At 42.0% G+C, this 17,465-nt stretch overlaps 1 protein-coding gene across 3 annotated transcripts in view; it reads right to left on the bottom strand.

Moving 5' to 3' along the window:
• Positions 1-1,280: 1,280 nt before the first annotated feature.
• rnf31 (ring finger protein 31) overlaps positions 1,281-17,465 on the bottom strand; it is a 48,336-nt gene continuing 32,151 nt past the window's right edge. For 2 of the 3 annotated variants that reach the window (XM_025900503.1, XM_025900502.1), the window contains exons 16-23: positions 17,322-17,411; positions 15,919-16,033; positions 13,763-13,875; positions 12,444-12,554; positions 11,041-11,089; positions 7,776-7,872; positions 4,249-4,414; positions 1,281-3,239 (exon numbers count right to left, since the gene is read on the bottom strand). In XM_025900503.1, the coding sequence (XP_025756288.1) occupies positions 3,189-3,239; positions 4,249-4,414; positions 7,776-7,872; positions 11,041-11,089; positions 12,444-12,554; positions 13,763-13,875; positions 15,919-16,033; positions 17,322-17,411 (792 nt within the window). In that variant the 3' untranslated portion in view covers positions 1,281-3,188. Of the gene's footprint in view, positions 3,240-4,248; positions 4,415-7,775; positions 7,873-11,040; positions 11,090-12,443; positions 12,555-13,762; positions 13,876-15,918; positions 16,034-17,321; positions 17,412-17,465 lie in introns of those variants that run through there. The other variant, XR_003214971.1, reaches the window with a different exon arrangement.

The raw sequence follows: 17,465 nt of genomic DNA on the forward strand, positions 1-17,465 counted from the left end.
CTGGGGCGCACTGACAATGTGGTTTAAATAGAATAGAATAGCCTTTATTGTCATTGTACAGGGTACAACGAAATTGGAGTGCCACTCCCTTGGTGCAAAATACAATAATAAATATAAATGTAAAATATAAAAGGTGCAATAAAACAAAAAATAGTAAGTACGATATATACAGGACAGCAGCATTAATATAATGACAGTATGTTGAGCAGCATAAAAACAGTTTCTGTCCTGGTTGTGGCCTTATCAGGCAGTGACCTCCAGCTTGCACTAGACTGGTTCGCAGCCTGATTGGGAATCAGGACGTCCAACCATTGTTATCAGCTAGAAAAGAGTGAAGTGCCCATTCCAGGTCGTTGATCAGTTGTTTCCCCGAGTGGAAGAGTTTAAGTATCTTGGGGATGACAAGTGAGAGCAGAGCGGGAGATTGACAGATGGATTGGCAAAGCGTTTATAGTGAGATGGATGCTGTACTAGCCTGCTGCGGTGAAGGTGAGCATGAAAGTGAAACTGTCAATTTACTGGTTGATCTATGTTCCTACCCTCACCTGTGGAGTAGGAACATAACTGAAATAACCGTAGCTGTTATTAAGTTGATTAGGAGCTCTGGGTAGTAACTGAAAGAATGAGATTGAAATACAAGAGGTGGAAATGAGCTTCTTGGGAAGGGTGACTGGGCTCTCCCTTAATGATAGGGTGAGGAACTTGGTTATAAAGGAGGGGCTCAGAGTAGAGCTGCCACTCCTCCACATCAAAATGTTGTGAAAAGTTTTCTTAACTATGTGTCGTATCCTATTGTGAGAGTTTCAGTGAACAACTACCAAATGCAAGTACTCCAGCCTAACATTATATATGCAAGACCTAAATGTTGGAGCATTCTTTGGGCTCAGACTTACTCAACGGTCCTGGACACTATATCTTCAGTCTAGTACAGAGCTCATACCCTATTTCCTCGATGGTATGGGAGGGACACACCCATGTTACAGAACATGTTCTTAGCATGAATGAAAATTATAACGATTCTTTTGATCACTGTTTCCGAACTGGATTTATTGTAAAATCACATAAATATAGGCTCTACATAATTTGCACATTGTCAAATTTTTATTTCCATTCCAGACAATATTTAATACGGTTCCTTGAATGTCCTGTTTAGAATAATGTTTGTGACTTTTGCTACACACCACATCATACTGTATATGTTGTATGGTTCATCTGCTTCATGTGTAGATTAACCAGATGATCAGTATAAACATTACCAAACTGTATAAAAAGACCATCAGTCATGTTATTAATGTTTTATTAGACACAGTAAATGACACAATACACTTACACAGGGACTTATGTTCTTGCTTATTACCTTTTCAACTCCCAATATGTTATTAATTTGGTCAAACTATTATCTATCTGTCAAGTGTAAGCATTATTATTTTTACATGCAACCTAACAATCTCAAATGGCCAGTAAAAACAAAGTTGTGGAAATTCCAGCATTTTATAAGAAAGGAAACAAAAGATGAATTTTTATGCATCAATAGAACTTGTTTGCTTTCTGCAGTAACAGCCTTTGCAAAACATGCAGTCACCTGTGCATTCTGAGTTTAGAGCCCTTCATTTCTTTTCATCCCTGCAGAGCGGACAACTTTTATTCTCTTGGCTCTTAACCTTATAATGTGAGCTTACTTAGTGATGCAAGGACTTAAAATTTCAATGACATGTTAATTTGCTCCTAACAAATCCAATGTTATAGTCAAACTGATTTCAATACATCTTTCAATGAACTTTGGCAACGTAGTAAAACAAAAAAATACATTGCTACCTTAGTGATTCATTTGCTGCTGAAGCCCATTTAAAATAAAAGTATTTGCCCTTGTATTCATATCTGCGTATTATATAAGTAAGGCTACGTTTCACAGCTGGGGAGTGAAACAGTGAGCTTGAGAAAAGAGGAAAGTTTTGTTTTATTTGGTTGGCAAAATAAAAAGATCCAGCCGAAATACTGGCTGTTCATTTGAGGAAAAAAGAAGAAGCAAAGCCTCAGTGTACAGCACTGTGTAAATGTCTCAAACCAACTCATTTCTTTGAATTTTGCGAGGAAAATGGGAGCAAGTGCAGTGATTTTTGATTTTGAAACGTACTGAAACACACATGGAAGCCAAAAGCAGCCTCTGTACAATTCTAACGAGCTTCAAAGTCCAAAAGCTGAAACGCAGCTTTTGGACCTAAACTCCGTTGATATTCACTACTGTACCTCTCTGATATCCTCTGTCCATATTGATGATGATTTAAGGCCTGTTGCCACTCATTTTCAGTCCGGTTCTTGTGTAGTTTGGCATACTGCAACCTTTTCTCTGTTTCCCTTCCTTAAGAGTAACAAGTTGTATCACGTAAATCACTCAGTTACTGTGTCGGAGCTTTGACAGATTTTTCCTCCTTCTTCAGGACATGATTTTTAGATGTTGTTTATCTGCTGTAGACAGGTTTTTCTTTTACAATTCTTCTTTTGTAATTCCCTTGGTCATGATGCTGTTCTTTAGAAATCACCTTGTTGGTACAGAAATATTATTCTATGCCTGTCAAAATGTGATATCTTTGGCATTTTTCACAGACCTAAAGAAGGGGAAACACACTGTGTGTTTTTGGAAGGTTGCAAGTGTGCCTACAAATACGATTTAAAATTGATTTCTTTGTGATGTTGTTTGATATGTGAAGACACATCACTGGTTCATCTCTTGAGTTAGGAGCATTTTTTATGAGTTATAGGTCAGTGTTAAATAACTTACCAAACAAACAAATATTCCTCTGAAAATGAGGCAACATCCAAACTTTGAAAAAACTTGAGAAAACCTGAAGAACTATTGCTCAAGAAAGTCTGTCTCTACGGAAGAAAAATGTAAAGAAATGAGTTGTTGCTCTACAATTTTACACAAAAGAAATGTAAATTGATTTAAATGATTTTGTCAGAGGTTGTCTCATGTTCCAGCCCACATACATCGATTTTGAAATGTGGTTTTCTGACAAAATCAAACTATTTATTTACACTATCACAGAGGTATAAGTGAACATTAATAAATTGTCCACCTGAAAAACATGGATCTTCTTGTTCATCTTGTCTTGTTGCTGAGTTTTAAGTTGAACGGTTAATGTTAATGTTAATGTTACAAATGATATAAAACAGGAACTGAGCATTCTCTACTTCTTTCGTGGCACCTTATCACCGAGCGGTACTTCATCCATCAGTTTCTGAAAAGACACCACAACGGTGATGTTAACATATCTTATAGTCATTCAGATGGCCAAAACACAAAATACAGTCTGGTGAAGCAAAGATGCTCTATGTGGTGATTATGAAACACGGAAAATGTCTTTAGAGCCAGTATTCGATGTAGGTAATAAAAATACTAAATCATATTTCTGGGGCTGCAGCTGCTGTGAGACACAGCTCAAAAAGCCAATTAAAGATTCATTCACTGGCCAGCATTTGTACAAGACACAAAAAAGCATACTTTATAAAAACCAATGCAAATACACACGGATGACATAAGTACAGCGGCATCAATAATATGATGAGTGTGGATGCAAGTGTTTCAGCTGTATAAAAACACAAAACAAAATTCAAACAAATCCTGAACCAACCACGCTCCTGCCTGCATATGAAAGATAAAACAGAATATTAAGACCAAAACCTTTCAAATAACACCAGCCAACTTCTAACTGGTGTGTCACCTTTTGGAACCCACCACTCACTTAACAGGGAACAGGGAGAGGGGGAAAGCTCACTATGCTACTTATACAATCATTACACTTCCTCATTAACTCGATGTCATTAAATTTTTCATTTAATTTTGGTTATTAAATCTTACCATTAACTGTGAAGTGTCCCCATTTCTGTCTGAACTCTGAGTTGGTTCATGAAAATATTCTACCAGTTTAACATGGCAGTCTTACATTTCCCAAGTTTCTCAGTTAGGTTGGGATGAACTTTGCAGACTTGCTTTTTGTGAAACCAATTCTACATCTTTATGGTTAACATGGCCGCTGCGGTCAGGAGAAAAATGTTTCATCATATTGTAAAGGTGACAAGTTTAAACAAAAATTGTATTAATTTACAGTGACCATTCCCAGAAACTAAAGGACCTAAACAATAGCAGAATAATGATCCACATCTGAACTAAAGATGGCCAGCATAGAAATGAAATGAAATGATGAAATTATGTTCAGCAGTGAAATGTATATAGGTAATGATCCTCACCTCAAGAAGCCTGGTGTAGTAGGTGAAGGTGTCCTCCCCGTCCGTGTGGGTGTCATCTACCTTGTACCTCCTGCAGGCCAGCAGCAGCTCGTTGGAGCTGTAGAGGGGTGCTGGGTCAATGGAATGGCTATTGATCAGGCTCACCAAGTACTCCCGGTAATGCTTCCTAGAAACCAGCACACCACCAAAAAATTATTTATATATCAAGTGATATCAGTGATCAATGAGTAGGGATGGGTATCGAAAACCGGTTCTTGTTGAGAACCGGTTCCCACTGTTTCAATTCCTTGGAATCATTTGCCATTTTTCCAAACGATTCCCTTATCGATTCCAGTCGCCCCGAATGACGTCACCACGTTGCGGAGCGTCGGAGCGTACCTGGCAGGAAACACGGCGCCTAAGCGGCTCAAACGCTTAAAAGTTTGTTTATACTTTACGAGGACGGATGACAACAGGGCAACTTGCAATACTTGCAAAGTAGATATTTCATTAAGGGAGGAAACACTACGAAGATGCAAAAGCATTTGCTCACAAAACACGCGATGAACTTAAATGAATGTCTTTAATTCCGCTCCGGACTCGTGAATCTCAACCCAGCAGCAGCAGCGGTAATGTTTGCACGTCATCTCCCGTTAATGCGGCAGGTAAATAATCAACTAACAGTGCATATTATGTTAGCGCGATCTGCTTTATTACAAAACCTGCCATTGTGCATTTAGGTGACCGTGATGAGACAGACAGACAGTCTGGCTGGCGCTCGCTGGCAGTTGTCGCTGCAGTCTACCGGTAGCGTCTCTTTTCAGGCCCGAATGTCACCGAGCAGTGACTAAGTTTGTGGTCAAAACCTTGCAGCCATTTGCCACAGCAGATGGTAAGTGAATGTGTTTAATTGTAGGCAGTGACATTACTGAATATTCTTGTGTAATTGCTACAGAATAATTTATGTTATACTTTGTTATTGCTACAGAAGAATATTTATTTTATTATTTTACGTTTACAATTTTCCCCGGGGACCCTGTGACACCCCACTGAAGAGCCGTAGGCTGTGGATCTCTTAAGATCTCACTGTTGGGTTTGTAAGGCCATGTTACTCCTAAATTTCTATCTTGTTGAAAGAGAAGATATAAAACAGTTCTAAGCTAATCGACCTTAGTGTTCTCCTTTTTAAAAACAAGAATCGATAAGAGAATCGATAAAGAATCGAATCGTTAAACAGAATCGAAAATGGAATCGGAATCGTTAAAATCTTATCAATACCCATCCCTATCAATGAGTCTTAAACAGGGATTCAAAGAAATATGCCACAGTGAACCAGAGTTGCTCGTTTTGTGTGTATACATATATAAAAATTCCCCACTCATCCCTACAAGCGGTCTATCTTTCAAGCTCGGGTCCTCTACCAGAGGCCTGGGAGCTTGAGGGTCCTGCGCAGTATCTTAGCTGTTCCCAGGACTGCGCTCTTCTGGACAGAGATCTCCGATGTTGTTCCCGGGATCTGCTGGAGCCACTCGCCTAGTTTGGGAGTCACCGCACCTAGTGCTCCGATTACCACGGGGACCACCGTTACCTTCACCCTCCACATCCTCTCGAGCTCTTCTCTGAGCCCTTGGTATTTCTCCAGCTTCTTATGTTCCTTCTTCCTAATGTTGCTGTCATTCATATCACTATATCTATCACTACAGTTGTCTTCTTACGCTTGTCTACCACCACTATGTCCGGTTGGTTAGCCACCACCATTTTGTCTGTCTGTATCTGGAAGTCCCACAGGATCTTAGCGCGGTCATTCTCCACCACCCTAGAGGGCGTCTCCCATTTTGACCTTGGGACTTCAAGGCCATATTCGGCACAGATGTTTCTGTATACTAGGCCGGCCACTTGGTTATGGCGTTCCATGTATGCCCTGCTTGCTAGCATCTAGCACCCTGTGCTGGATTGTCTCAGGGGCATCTTTACACAGCCTGCACCTGGGGTATTACCTGGTGTGATAGACCCCAGCCTCTATGGATCTTGTGCTCAGAGCTTGTTCCTGTGCTGCCATGATTAGTGCCTCTGTGCTGTCTTAAAGTCCAGTTTTGTCCAGCCACTGGTAGGATTTCTTGATGTCAGCCATTTCTTCTATCCGGACATGATGGTTACTCTTGTTGTTCCTCTTCTTTCTCGGGTTTCTGCTGCTTGAGGTATTCACTAAGCAGACTATCAGTTTTAGTCATCTTCTTGATGTACTTATTCGTTGTTTCATCCTGGACAGGGGTTCTGACACTCACTAGTCCCTGCGCTCCTTCCTTGTGGTTAGCGTATAGTTTCAGGGTGCTGGACTTAGGGTGAAACCCTCCATGCATGATAAGGGGCTTCCTTGTTTTGATGTCAGTGGCTTCTATATCTTTGACCAGCATTATCCCAGCAGGGTATATAATGACAGGCAGGGCGTAGGTGTTGACTGCCCAGATCTTGTCCTTCCCATTACGCTGACTCCTCAGGACTCACCTTACTCTCTGCAGGTATTCAGTGGTTGCAGCTTACCTGGTGGCCTCTTCATGGTTCCAGTCTGCCTGTGAGATTCCTAGGTACTTGTAGCAGTTCACAGTATCTGCAGAGTTGCCTTCTGGTAGTAAAATCATTGTCTTGATGTCAGTGGCTTCCATCTATCTATTCTGTCTGTTCTTGTTTATTCTTTTTTTAATTTGTATTTTTATTCTTAACTTTATTCGTTACCAACTGCCTATACTTGTTCAGTCCAAATGACATTCCAATGTCATTGTTGCACATCGTAGTGGTATGGGTCAGTGAATTGATGCCTCATTCACTCTTAGCATACAGCTTGTTGTCATCCATGTAGAGGAGGTGGCTGACGATTGCCTCATTTTGTAGTGAGTCTCGCTAGCATGTTATGTAGAAGAGTTCACCAAGGGGGTTCAGGCCTATGCAGAATAGCAGTGAAGACAGGGCATCTCCATGGTAGATACCGGAATTGATGGTGACCTGTGCAATCGGCTCGAAGTTGACCTCTAGTGTTGTTTAGCACATCCCCATCGAATTCCTGATGAATGCTCTTAGGATTCTGTTAATCTTGTATAGTTCTAGGCATTCAGGATCGATGTGTGATGCATTGAGTAACAGGCTTTCTTGTAGTCATTCCAGGCAGTGCACAGGTTGGTCAGTCGAGTCTTATAGTCTTGGGTGACTGCTCTATCTACCAGGAGCTGGTGTTTTGCTGTCATCAAGTGCTTGCTCATTGGGGGTTATGTGATTTTTGGGATTTCTTTTTAATTGTAAGGTCTTTAACTTACAATGTAAACCGCCTTGAGGCAAACGATTTAGCACTATAAAAATAAAATGGAACTTAACTGAATCATTTTTATGCATGGATTCACAAGAGTAGTTTAAGTATTCTGGGACACAGACACAGGACAGAGAACTGTTAATTATTTTTAATTATTAATTCCCTTATTTCTGTTTGTGCCAGAGACTCTGGGATCTAAGGAACATATTATAATCAAATCAAATATTACTCATTAAAAGCTCCATACTCGCAGAGTCCAGCATGTCCAGGTTGGGTCTGAGCTCCACAGGCTGCATCTGACTGCTGCCCGCCCTCATCTTTTTGCTCTATTACTCCACACAGATCTAAAAGGAAGAGAGGTATCCATTTAAAAAAATATAGAAAAACATCTGTAAGAATTACTTATAATATTCAGAACTTCCATTAATTCAGCCTGAGCTGAATTAGTTTTCAGGCCCCTCTTCTGTGGAACCAGCTTCCAGTTTGGATTCAGGAGACAGACACTATCTCTACTTTTAAGATTAAGCTTCAAACTTTCCTTTTTGCTAAAGCATATAGTTAGGGCTGGACCAGGTGACCCTCAATCCTCCCTTAGTTATGCTGCAATAGGTGTAGGCTGCTGGAAAGTTTTAAGCCTAATCTTAAAAGTAGAGATTGTGTCTGTCTCCTGAATATTTATAATTTTAGAGATGTTGCACAAATGGAAGAAAGCAGTCTTACATATTTGTTTAATATGTGCGTTGAAGGACATGTCCTGGTCAAAAATGACTCCAAGGTTCCTCACAGTGTTACTGGAGGCCAAGGTAATGCCATCCAGAGTAAGAATCTGCTTAGATACCATATTTCTAAGATTTTCAGGGCCGAGTACAATAACCTCAGTTTTATCTGAATTAAGAAGCAGAAAGTTAGCGGCCATCCAGGTCTTTATGTCTTTAAGACATTCCTGCAGTTTAACTAATTGGTGTGTGTTACCTGGCTTCATGGATAGATAGAGCTGCGTGTCATCTGCATAGCAGTGAAAATGTATGCTATGTCTTCTAATGATGCTGCCTAAGGGAAGCATGTATAATGTAAACAGAATTGGTCCTAGCACTGAACCCTGTGGAACACCATAATTGACCTTAGTGTGTGAAGAGGACTCTCCATTTACATGAACAAATTGGAGTCTATTAGATAGATATGATACAAACCACTGCAGTGCAGTACCTGTAATACCTACAGCATGCTCTAATCGCTCTAATAGGATATTATGGTCAACAGTATCGAACGCTGCACTGAGGTCTAGCAGGACAAGCACAGAGATGAGTCCACTGTCAGAGGCCATAAGAAGATCATTTGTAACCTTCACTAAAGCTGTTTCTGTGCTGTGATGAGCTCTGAAACCTGACTGAAACTCTTCAAATAAGCCATTCCTCTGCAGATGATCTGTTAGCTGTTTGACAACTACTCTTTCAAGGATGTTTGATATGAAAGGAAGGACAGGCAGGAAAAAAAAAAGGGGGGGATGAAAGGATGGAGCATAAATGCAAATGTTCGTGAGTGTGAAAGAGAGAAAGAGAGAGAGTGTCGAGTATATGTGTGTGTGCTTCTTTATCACAACACGTACTTGAAAATGAGGCTCAGAAGCCCCAATAGCGCCCCCCGGGAGGTAGACGCAGACAGAGGTGGATCTAGGGCTCCCATGGCCAAAGGCTGTCAGTCCCAGAGGACCAGAAGTGACGGGCAACCAACCCTGCTACAGGCCACCCACCCCCGTACAATCCCAGGGCTCCAGGTGCCTAATAACTGCCCAGTACCCAGCAGTATAATGAAACAGGTTACATTTTCAGGAATGCAAATGTAAAAAGATTACCCTACAGAAAGCATGTCCCAGAGCCTAGAACCTACAGACAAACAGAAAGAAATGCTCCCAAACCAACAAAAGACAGATTAGTGCTTGACACAACATACAATACAGAAGGGGAGAAAATCCAACAAAATATTAATTAAGCTGGGGTTTAATTAATTTATTCAATTTAATTTCATTAACTTTAAAGCCTCCGCTGTCACCTATAGGCCAAAGTGTCCCAGCTGCAAACTTTTAAACTGGTAGAATAAAAAGACATTTGATGGATAGGTTAGCCATAAATGCTGTATGATTAGGTAATATTAATTACCCCATTGCTATATTGATAGGTTTCCATAACACTATCCTGTATACCTTACAAACCTTTGAAACCACATTTCTCTTTCTGTACAAAGAGGAACAGACAAATGCGGAGTAAGTTTGTCACAGGAGGAACAAATCCAATTTCTTTGCAATAAGAAAGCTTTTTGGATTTACACAGCCCCCCAAATTTCATAAAATACAGAAACATACACTGATTACTTGGATTTGACTGTTTAAAAAAAAATCTTATTTGTATTTCACCCTTAGTTACCATAACGACCCAAGGTTCCAGCGCACCCTGCCTGGGATAGAGTTACCAGGAGTGGATTGTGTGTCTGTCACAGGCAGCGGTCCTGGCGCTCCGATCCAGGCGTCTAACACTGGTACATGGAGTGTCACCTTGCTGGCGGGGAAGGAGCCTTAGCTAGTGGGTGAGGTTGTGAACTACCGACTAGATATAGTCGGGCTCACCTCAAAGCATAGCTTGGGCTCTTAAACCAGCTTCCTGGAGAGGTGTTGGACTCTGTTCCCCTCTGGAGAACTCGCTGGAGAGATTATATTATCACGGTCTGCTGTCCCCATGACTCAAACCCAAATAAGTGATAGAAAATGGATAGACGATGTGCATTCTGAGATACTGGTTTAAGTATTATTAAGCATCCCTGGTGGAATATTCAATTCTAATCAAAGGTGGAAGTTTGTCATTGGTTGAACACCCTAGAAAAGATACAGTGTTTTCAGGAACTCTGTTTAATTCCCAGATGAAAAGCAGAGTTATTTAGATTAAACGTTATGCACTTCTCTACTTGAGTCATGGCACTTACAAGATTTTCCGAAAACTTGACCTTTGACCTTAACTTTTCAAGGTCACTGGGATTCAGACGTTTTAGTCTGAATGGTATGAATTTTGAAATCCTAGTTGGGTGTCCATGCCGCCCGCTCAGCATCAGCCTTTTAGAGCAGAGTAGTTTAAAACAAAGAGAATCCAGCTACTTCTGTCAGCAGTCACATGGTTTATTTTACGAGTTTCAGTCAGAACTCATTCGAGCACAGGAAAAGCACTCATGAAGGTTACAATGATCATCCAATGGCCTCTGACTGTGGACTCAACTCTCTGATTCTCCTGTGCTTGCACTGCTTTTCACTCCCTTTCACCTCTGCTGTATTTAATCATTAGTAATGATTAAACTTGGGCTCGCTCCTATAGTGTGTCTTTCCCTGTGCTGTTTTCCACTTACTTGTGGGGCTGTTTAGTGTGCCCTCACTAGTATGAATGCCATGGAGAAAATTTTAGAAAGTGCACAACTCCACAGCATCATCAAAAGTATTCAAACAAAAAACTTTGATGGAAGAAACAGCCTACCTGTCTGAGTTCCAGGGGGAGGTTCAGTGTTGAAGGCTACTCCATTATTCTGTCATGAAGATAAGATACCATGAGATGCAAAACAAACACTGACCAAATGAACAAATGAAAAAGAACGAAGGGTCTTTAGGATCACAGTAAAAATACAGAAGAGACTAAACAAAACGAGTAACATAACGGCTCTGAACACACATAAAAATATGACAATACACTAACCTCTCTGTCATGGTCCTGGGTCATACGACCCATTGTTTCGAGTTTCTTGTGTTTTGGTGTCATTTTGTATTATGGTTTAAGGTTTATTTTGTAGTCCTGAGTTTATTCTATGTTAGCTTTTTGCACATTTAGGCTCCCCTTGTGTCCTTGTCCTCTATGTCCTCTCTGTGTCTGTGTTTATGTGTGTTTGTGTGTCCTTGTGTCTTGTTTCCCTCTTCTGTTCCCATCCTTGTGTGTCATTCCATGCCCCCCCCCATTACGTTTGTCTACGTTTCCCCACACCGTCATGTCTCCTCTTGCTCTGTCTCGTCTCTATTAACCGTTTCCGCATCCCCCTCGTTCTCTCCTCCCGTTATCTCCCTGATCCATCTCATTCCCCTGAGTATTCTCTCCTCCCAGTTCTTGAGTCACGTTGTGAGATAGTTTGAATCTTAGTGTTTCCTGTTTTATTTTGACAGTCTTGCGTTCCTTGCTCAGTGTGTTTAGTTTCTGTCTGGATGTGTCTAATTTGTCTCAGCTGTGCTCCCCGTGTGTTTCCTGTTCCCTCGTCATTCCTGGTGTATTTAAGCCCTCTGTTTCCCTCTGTCCAGTGTCCTGATCTCCCTCATTCCCTGCCGTGCGTTCTGCCTGCCCACCTGTTTAGTTTGTGTTTATTATATTATAGTATTTCTGGTGTTTAGCAATAAAGCTGCCTTCTGAGTTTATTCTTGCCTCCCTGAGTCTGCATTTGGGTCCTATCCTGCCCGCTTTACACGGTCAGTTCATGACAATCTCACAAAAGACAACATGATGTCAGCACAGAACAGGCAGGGACAGTTTAACATTTAATTCCTGACCGATTCCAGATGTACACACACCAATCTGTTTAGTTTGAAAAACATTGTTTGGTAGTACGTTGCAAAGTGGAAAAGACAGAAATTTCTGCCTTAGGTTGAGATTAGATGCATGTAAGACGGAGACATTTTTAAAGACATTATTATATCAAGAAATGTATCTGTATTTGGGCTTAGGGGATTTGTTGACCGTTACACTTATTTCTTTTTCCTTTTCTGATGATGATAACGATAACATGTATTGAATGACCCTCTGCCTTGTTTGTGTATATTTTCTCTCTAATGAGAATGAAATAAAGAATGAAAGACAGAGAATAACTTTAAATCTCTTCAGTTACATGTATGTGTGTTTACCTGGAGCAAAGCCTGCAGCCTGGATGGTTCCCAGTCTCTCAGATAGAAGAGACAGTCTCTAGGATGATGGGCATGCAGTCCAGACACCGTGCACTGGTCCACTGCACAGGTCTGATGGGAAATAAGAAGAGAAAACAACAGCCATTTTTATTTTTCAGGTCTGTAACCACATTTCCCCCCCTGCTCATGTAACACTGAAATTAGCAAAAATTTAAAAAAAGGAAAATGTGACCCTTTATTAAACACTAATATTGGTTTTAAAAGACAGGACATATAAATGTGCAACTGAACTTCCCACACACACGTCATCATTTCGTCGAGTTTCCCAGATGCAATGCAGAGTTAGTTAGATTAAACGTCATGCACTTCTACGACTAAAATCGCTGAAAGATGTAAAAACAAAAAAAATATCTGTACAGACACATTTGATTTATAGCTGTTTATCTTTTGAACTGTCAGTTGTGTTTGGCTCTTATTTTTGTTTAAACATTTGAAGAAATGACAGAATCACTACAGTCTGATCCAGAGGGCATGAGTGATCATGTATGTATGTGCACTTTTGCATTTTTAACAATATGCAAATACACGCAAAACCAAATTGTAATGCATCAATACTGGTTTCTGTTTATTGGAAAGATGTTGATGAACTGTTGCACCAAATACCAATGAATTAAACAAACACCAGAGCTGCCAACAGCTGTTTTGAATGTCTCATGTGAAACAGCCAAAAACAAGAAACAAAATCTCCGTGCTGCATTCGTGTGTCATCAGTGAATTTATTTTGGGTTGCTGATGTTCCACCTTTGGAACCAGAAATGCTGTGGCCAGATGTGTGTCATTATGAAGTGGTTACTTTTGTTTCAGTCATTCAAGATTTCACATGAAACAAATCAAAAACAGTGTTTTAATAATCACATGCTGCTCTCCTTTTTTTAGGGATAAAAAATAAATCCAAGAGAAAAAAATACAATATTGCTAAAGTTGTACACATGTTTTCACTACCCGATAAACTCCACAGTCTATGTGAAATAATCAGACATGGACTGGTTCTTTTTCCACTTTACCTGAGGGCTCAAAGTGCATAATAGAACTTCCTAATTCACCCATTCACACTCTAATGTATACATCGGAGAGCATCAGGGTTAGTATCTTGCACAGGGGTATTTGCATGCAGACTGTTGCAGCCAGGGACTAAACCACCAGCCTGAGCATTAGTAGATACCTCTCTGTCACACATGTATCCTAAGTAGAGTATCACATGGCTCAAATGACTCCTTGGAAAATGACACCATGAAGAGGACTGTATGTGACAGACTTACAGTGTGGAAAGGGTTGTTGCAGCCACTGCAAAACTGGTAACGACACTGTGAGCAGCAGAAATGCATGCAGCCTCCTTTAGACAGGGCATACTGAAAGCGACAGTTAGGACAAGCTAGAAGGAGGGAGGAAGGAGAGGACACACAGGTAGCCATTACATTCAAGAAAACCATTTTAGTCTGACGTACATTCCAACATCTTTCCTGACTTACATAAATGAGTTAACTTTACTTGGTCTCTTTCTTCCAGAAGATGATTGAATAAAAAGAAATATAAATGTTTTAACACACTATGAGTCGGTTTTCTCTGTTCTATCATGGGGACAAAAGAATCGGGGTTAATAGGCTCTAGGTGAGGCTAGTTAATGCTGCTGCCTCCCCTGTTTTTAAGTAGTTTGTTGGAACCAATGGTGTGTAAGAGGGACACAACCCTAAAACAGCCAGCCTGGAAACACAGCAGCACAAAGCCTGCCATAGTGGCGCTATCAACTACCTGATGCGAGATGTTGGACCCACAGCATGTACAGCCAGTCCAGGCATCGCTGTGAGGTGTGTCAAAGCTATGTAGAGCCATGGCAATGACTGAGGGCAGAGTCGGGGCTGCGGGTGTCTCCCCTGCTCTATGGGGAGGCCCAGACAGCAGTGCTGAGCCAGCTGCTGCCGTCGTGGGGAGAGTTTGGGAACATCTGCTCCACAAGATCACCACCGCCGGTTCAAGGGCTGTCAGATGGAGGAAAAGGATCACATGTTTGCCTACGGTTGGAGGATCTGTGACGTGGCGGCAAGGTGGCTGCAGCCACGCCCTGGGGAGGAGGAAAAGGTGACTGCTGGAGTTTGTCGTCAAGGACCAACTCATTGAGAAGACAACAGAATGGGTCCTCTGCCATCGGCCAGGGAGCCTCGATGCAGCAGTGACTTTGGTGGACAACCAACTACTACGGTGGATGGAGGACCCTAGGTGGATACAGTCGCCGGTGGGGAATCCACGAGTGCCGGCCCTGAGGAGCAGAATCCTCAGCTCTCCTCCAGCACCACCGACTGCTGCGCCCCACAGAAACTCCCTACTGACCCGTTTTCCTCTGCAGGTCCTGGGAGCTACAGGCACTGGACCTATCTCACAGGGAGCCACACAGACGACAGGGCAGGAGTGCTGGTTCGGGCATCCACACGGAGTGCCCACTGATGGAGGAGGGACAGGTGTTCCGTGTCACTGGCCTCCCAGCACCTTCCCCTGGCCTGGGAGTGACATACAACATTCCAGTAAGGTACCAAAGGGCTATACACCAGGCTATGGTGGAGTCAGGCTGCATGCAAGACCTTGGTCTACCAAACTCTGGTTTGACTCTGGGCGTTTTTGGAGACAGAGTGGGTTTAGATCCTGTGTGTGCATGGGGATCATCAGCCATAGCGCCCGTTGAAATTAGGTATAAAGCATGGTGTCAAAGCTGCTGTTAGCTCATGCCTTGCACACGCCTTAATCTTGGGAAGGTGGGGGCGGCTATGATTTCTGGCTTAGTCCAGTGGGTTCAGGGGTGGGAGGCTGGGTAATGCAGCTGTGGCTCCATCCATCCATCCATCCATTTTACACACCTAAGTGTTCCCAGGCCACCCAAGAGATATAATCTCTCCATTGTGTCCTGAGTTTTACCTGGGGCCTCACTGGGACATGCCCAGAACACCTTACCCAGGAGGCACAAGGAGTCATCCTTGTCAGATGCCACCTCAACTGCCTCAGCTGTGGCCAGTTGGGTAATTATGTCTCCCCTTTCCTTAAGATATTTAGTATGCAGTGGTCCCAGCATACTACGTATCTTAAGGACAGTCCAGTCAGAGGACTGGAAGTGACCGCTGAAATAACTCGCTGGAAACACAAAAGCAACAAGCTGACTGCCCCCGTGTTGTGTCGTGTCGTGTCAGGTGAACCAGCAGCAAAAACCCTGCTATCGCAAGATTTTTAGAAAGCTTGACCCCTGCCCTGAACCTTAAGGTTGAGCTAACCAGGATTGCCTTGCCTCATTTTCAAGTTATCACATTCACAAACTTGGCTGCCCATGCTTTCCCCCCGACCGGGTGAAAAACACCCCATTAAAGAGAGGACTCCACGGGTTAGGTTTACGCAACTAATCAGAGTCTGTGTGTGTTCATATGTGTGTACTTACTGATGCCGTTGTCTCTGAGGTATCCAGCCAGGCCCTGTCTCTGATATTCTGGATCATTCTCTCTTTTCCAGGACTGGAACTGTTCACAGGACAGACCTGCATGCTGAGACTCCCACTGCACACAAACAATGTTTACCAATGAGTACAGAACAGAGCATATAAAGGATGAATTACTATTGTAACAGTTACATAGAAAAATATTTATAATCACATAATATTTAATTTTCTTTTAAATTATAAATATTAATAATATTAATAATATTTATAAAGGCTTGGATTGCACACAAGCACAAATAAAATATGTGGAAAAAATGGTTGCAAATTGTCTACGAAGACTACTTCCCAAAATCAAAATATTAGTCCAGGGGTGTCAAACTTATGAGCCCCATCTAGCCCATGATATAATTATATATCCACAGCCACAGCCGTCTGTGCAGATCCCCACACAGTCCTCAATGGTTTTAAACAGTTTCTCTGCACTGGCTCTGCCAGGAACTTGTTTGCAGAAAAGCAATTCCTCCCTCAGCATCTCCATCAATGAATCTGACATACGTTATCAGTAAGCAGTCTTTGTTACTGTCAGTGGTTTCATCCATCTGCAGAAAAAGGTGGCTGTCACGCACCTTATCATTAAGCTGCTCCTCTATGTCCTTTGACATGTCAGAAATGCGCTCGCTGATGCTATTATTGGACAGAGGAATGACCCGTAGTTTGCTGGCTGCTGTGTCAGCAATCATAGTGGAAACCAGATCCATAGCACAGGGAAGTATTAATTCCTCCGCAACTGTGTGCGGCTTTTCACACAGTCCTGCACGGTAGGCAACTTTAGAGGAGCTGAGCTGAGCATTGCCAGCACAGATGCAGCTTTAGTAAAGAAACACTGTTGAGCAGTTTTTGTCTGAAAAAGTCAGCTGACTTGTCTTTGTGCTCTGGATGTTGTGTCTCTGAGTGGCGTCTTAGCTTGTTAGGCTTTAAACTGTCACAATCTAGCACTTTAAGACAGACGACACACTGCGGCCTCTCCTCATCACCCACTGTTGTGCAGGTGAAGCCAAAGGCGAGATATGCTTCATCATATTTTCTAGTCTTTGGCTTGGAAGGAAGTTGGTTTGGAAGGATACCTGCACATGGTTATTAGGCTTTCCCCACTTTGAGGGGGAAATGTAATGATTGAAGGGAGTCCATCCCTTCAGTCTCGTATTTTTCCACTATTCAGTTAGGACATAACTTTAACGTTAAGGTTCTTAAAAGAGTGGTGAAGAACAGATGTGCTTGGAATGTCATATTTTTGTGGCTTAACAAATGGATAAAACTGCAGCTCTGCAGAAAAAGTGAAACCATACAAATGGAAGAGGCTGAGCATAAAGTGGTAAGAAAACAAGAATACACAAAGAGAAACTTACAGGCTTTTTACAGTGAGCACAGAAACTGTTTCGACATTGAAAACAGGTGACCTTCAACTGGTCTCCATCATAGATGAATCCATATGAGCACTGAGGAGAACAAACATGAGAAGGGAAAGGAGAGGACAAGATAGAAATGTAATT

The sequence above is a fragment of the Oreochromis niloticus genome, linkage group LG18 (assembly GCF_001858045.2).
Source record: "Oreochromis niloticus isolate F11D_XX linkage group LG18, O_niloticus_UMD_NMBU, whole genome shotgun sequence".
NCBI lineage: Eukaryota > Metazoa > Chordata > Actinopteri > Cichliformes > Cichlidae > Oreochromis > Oreochromis niloticus.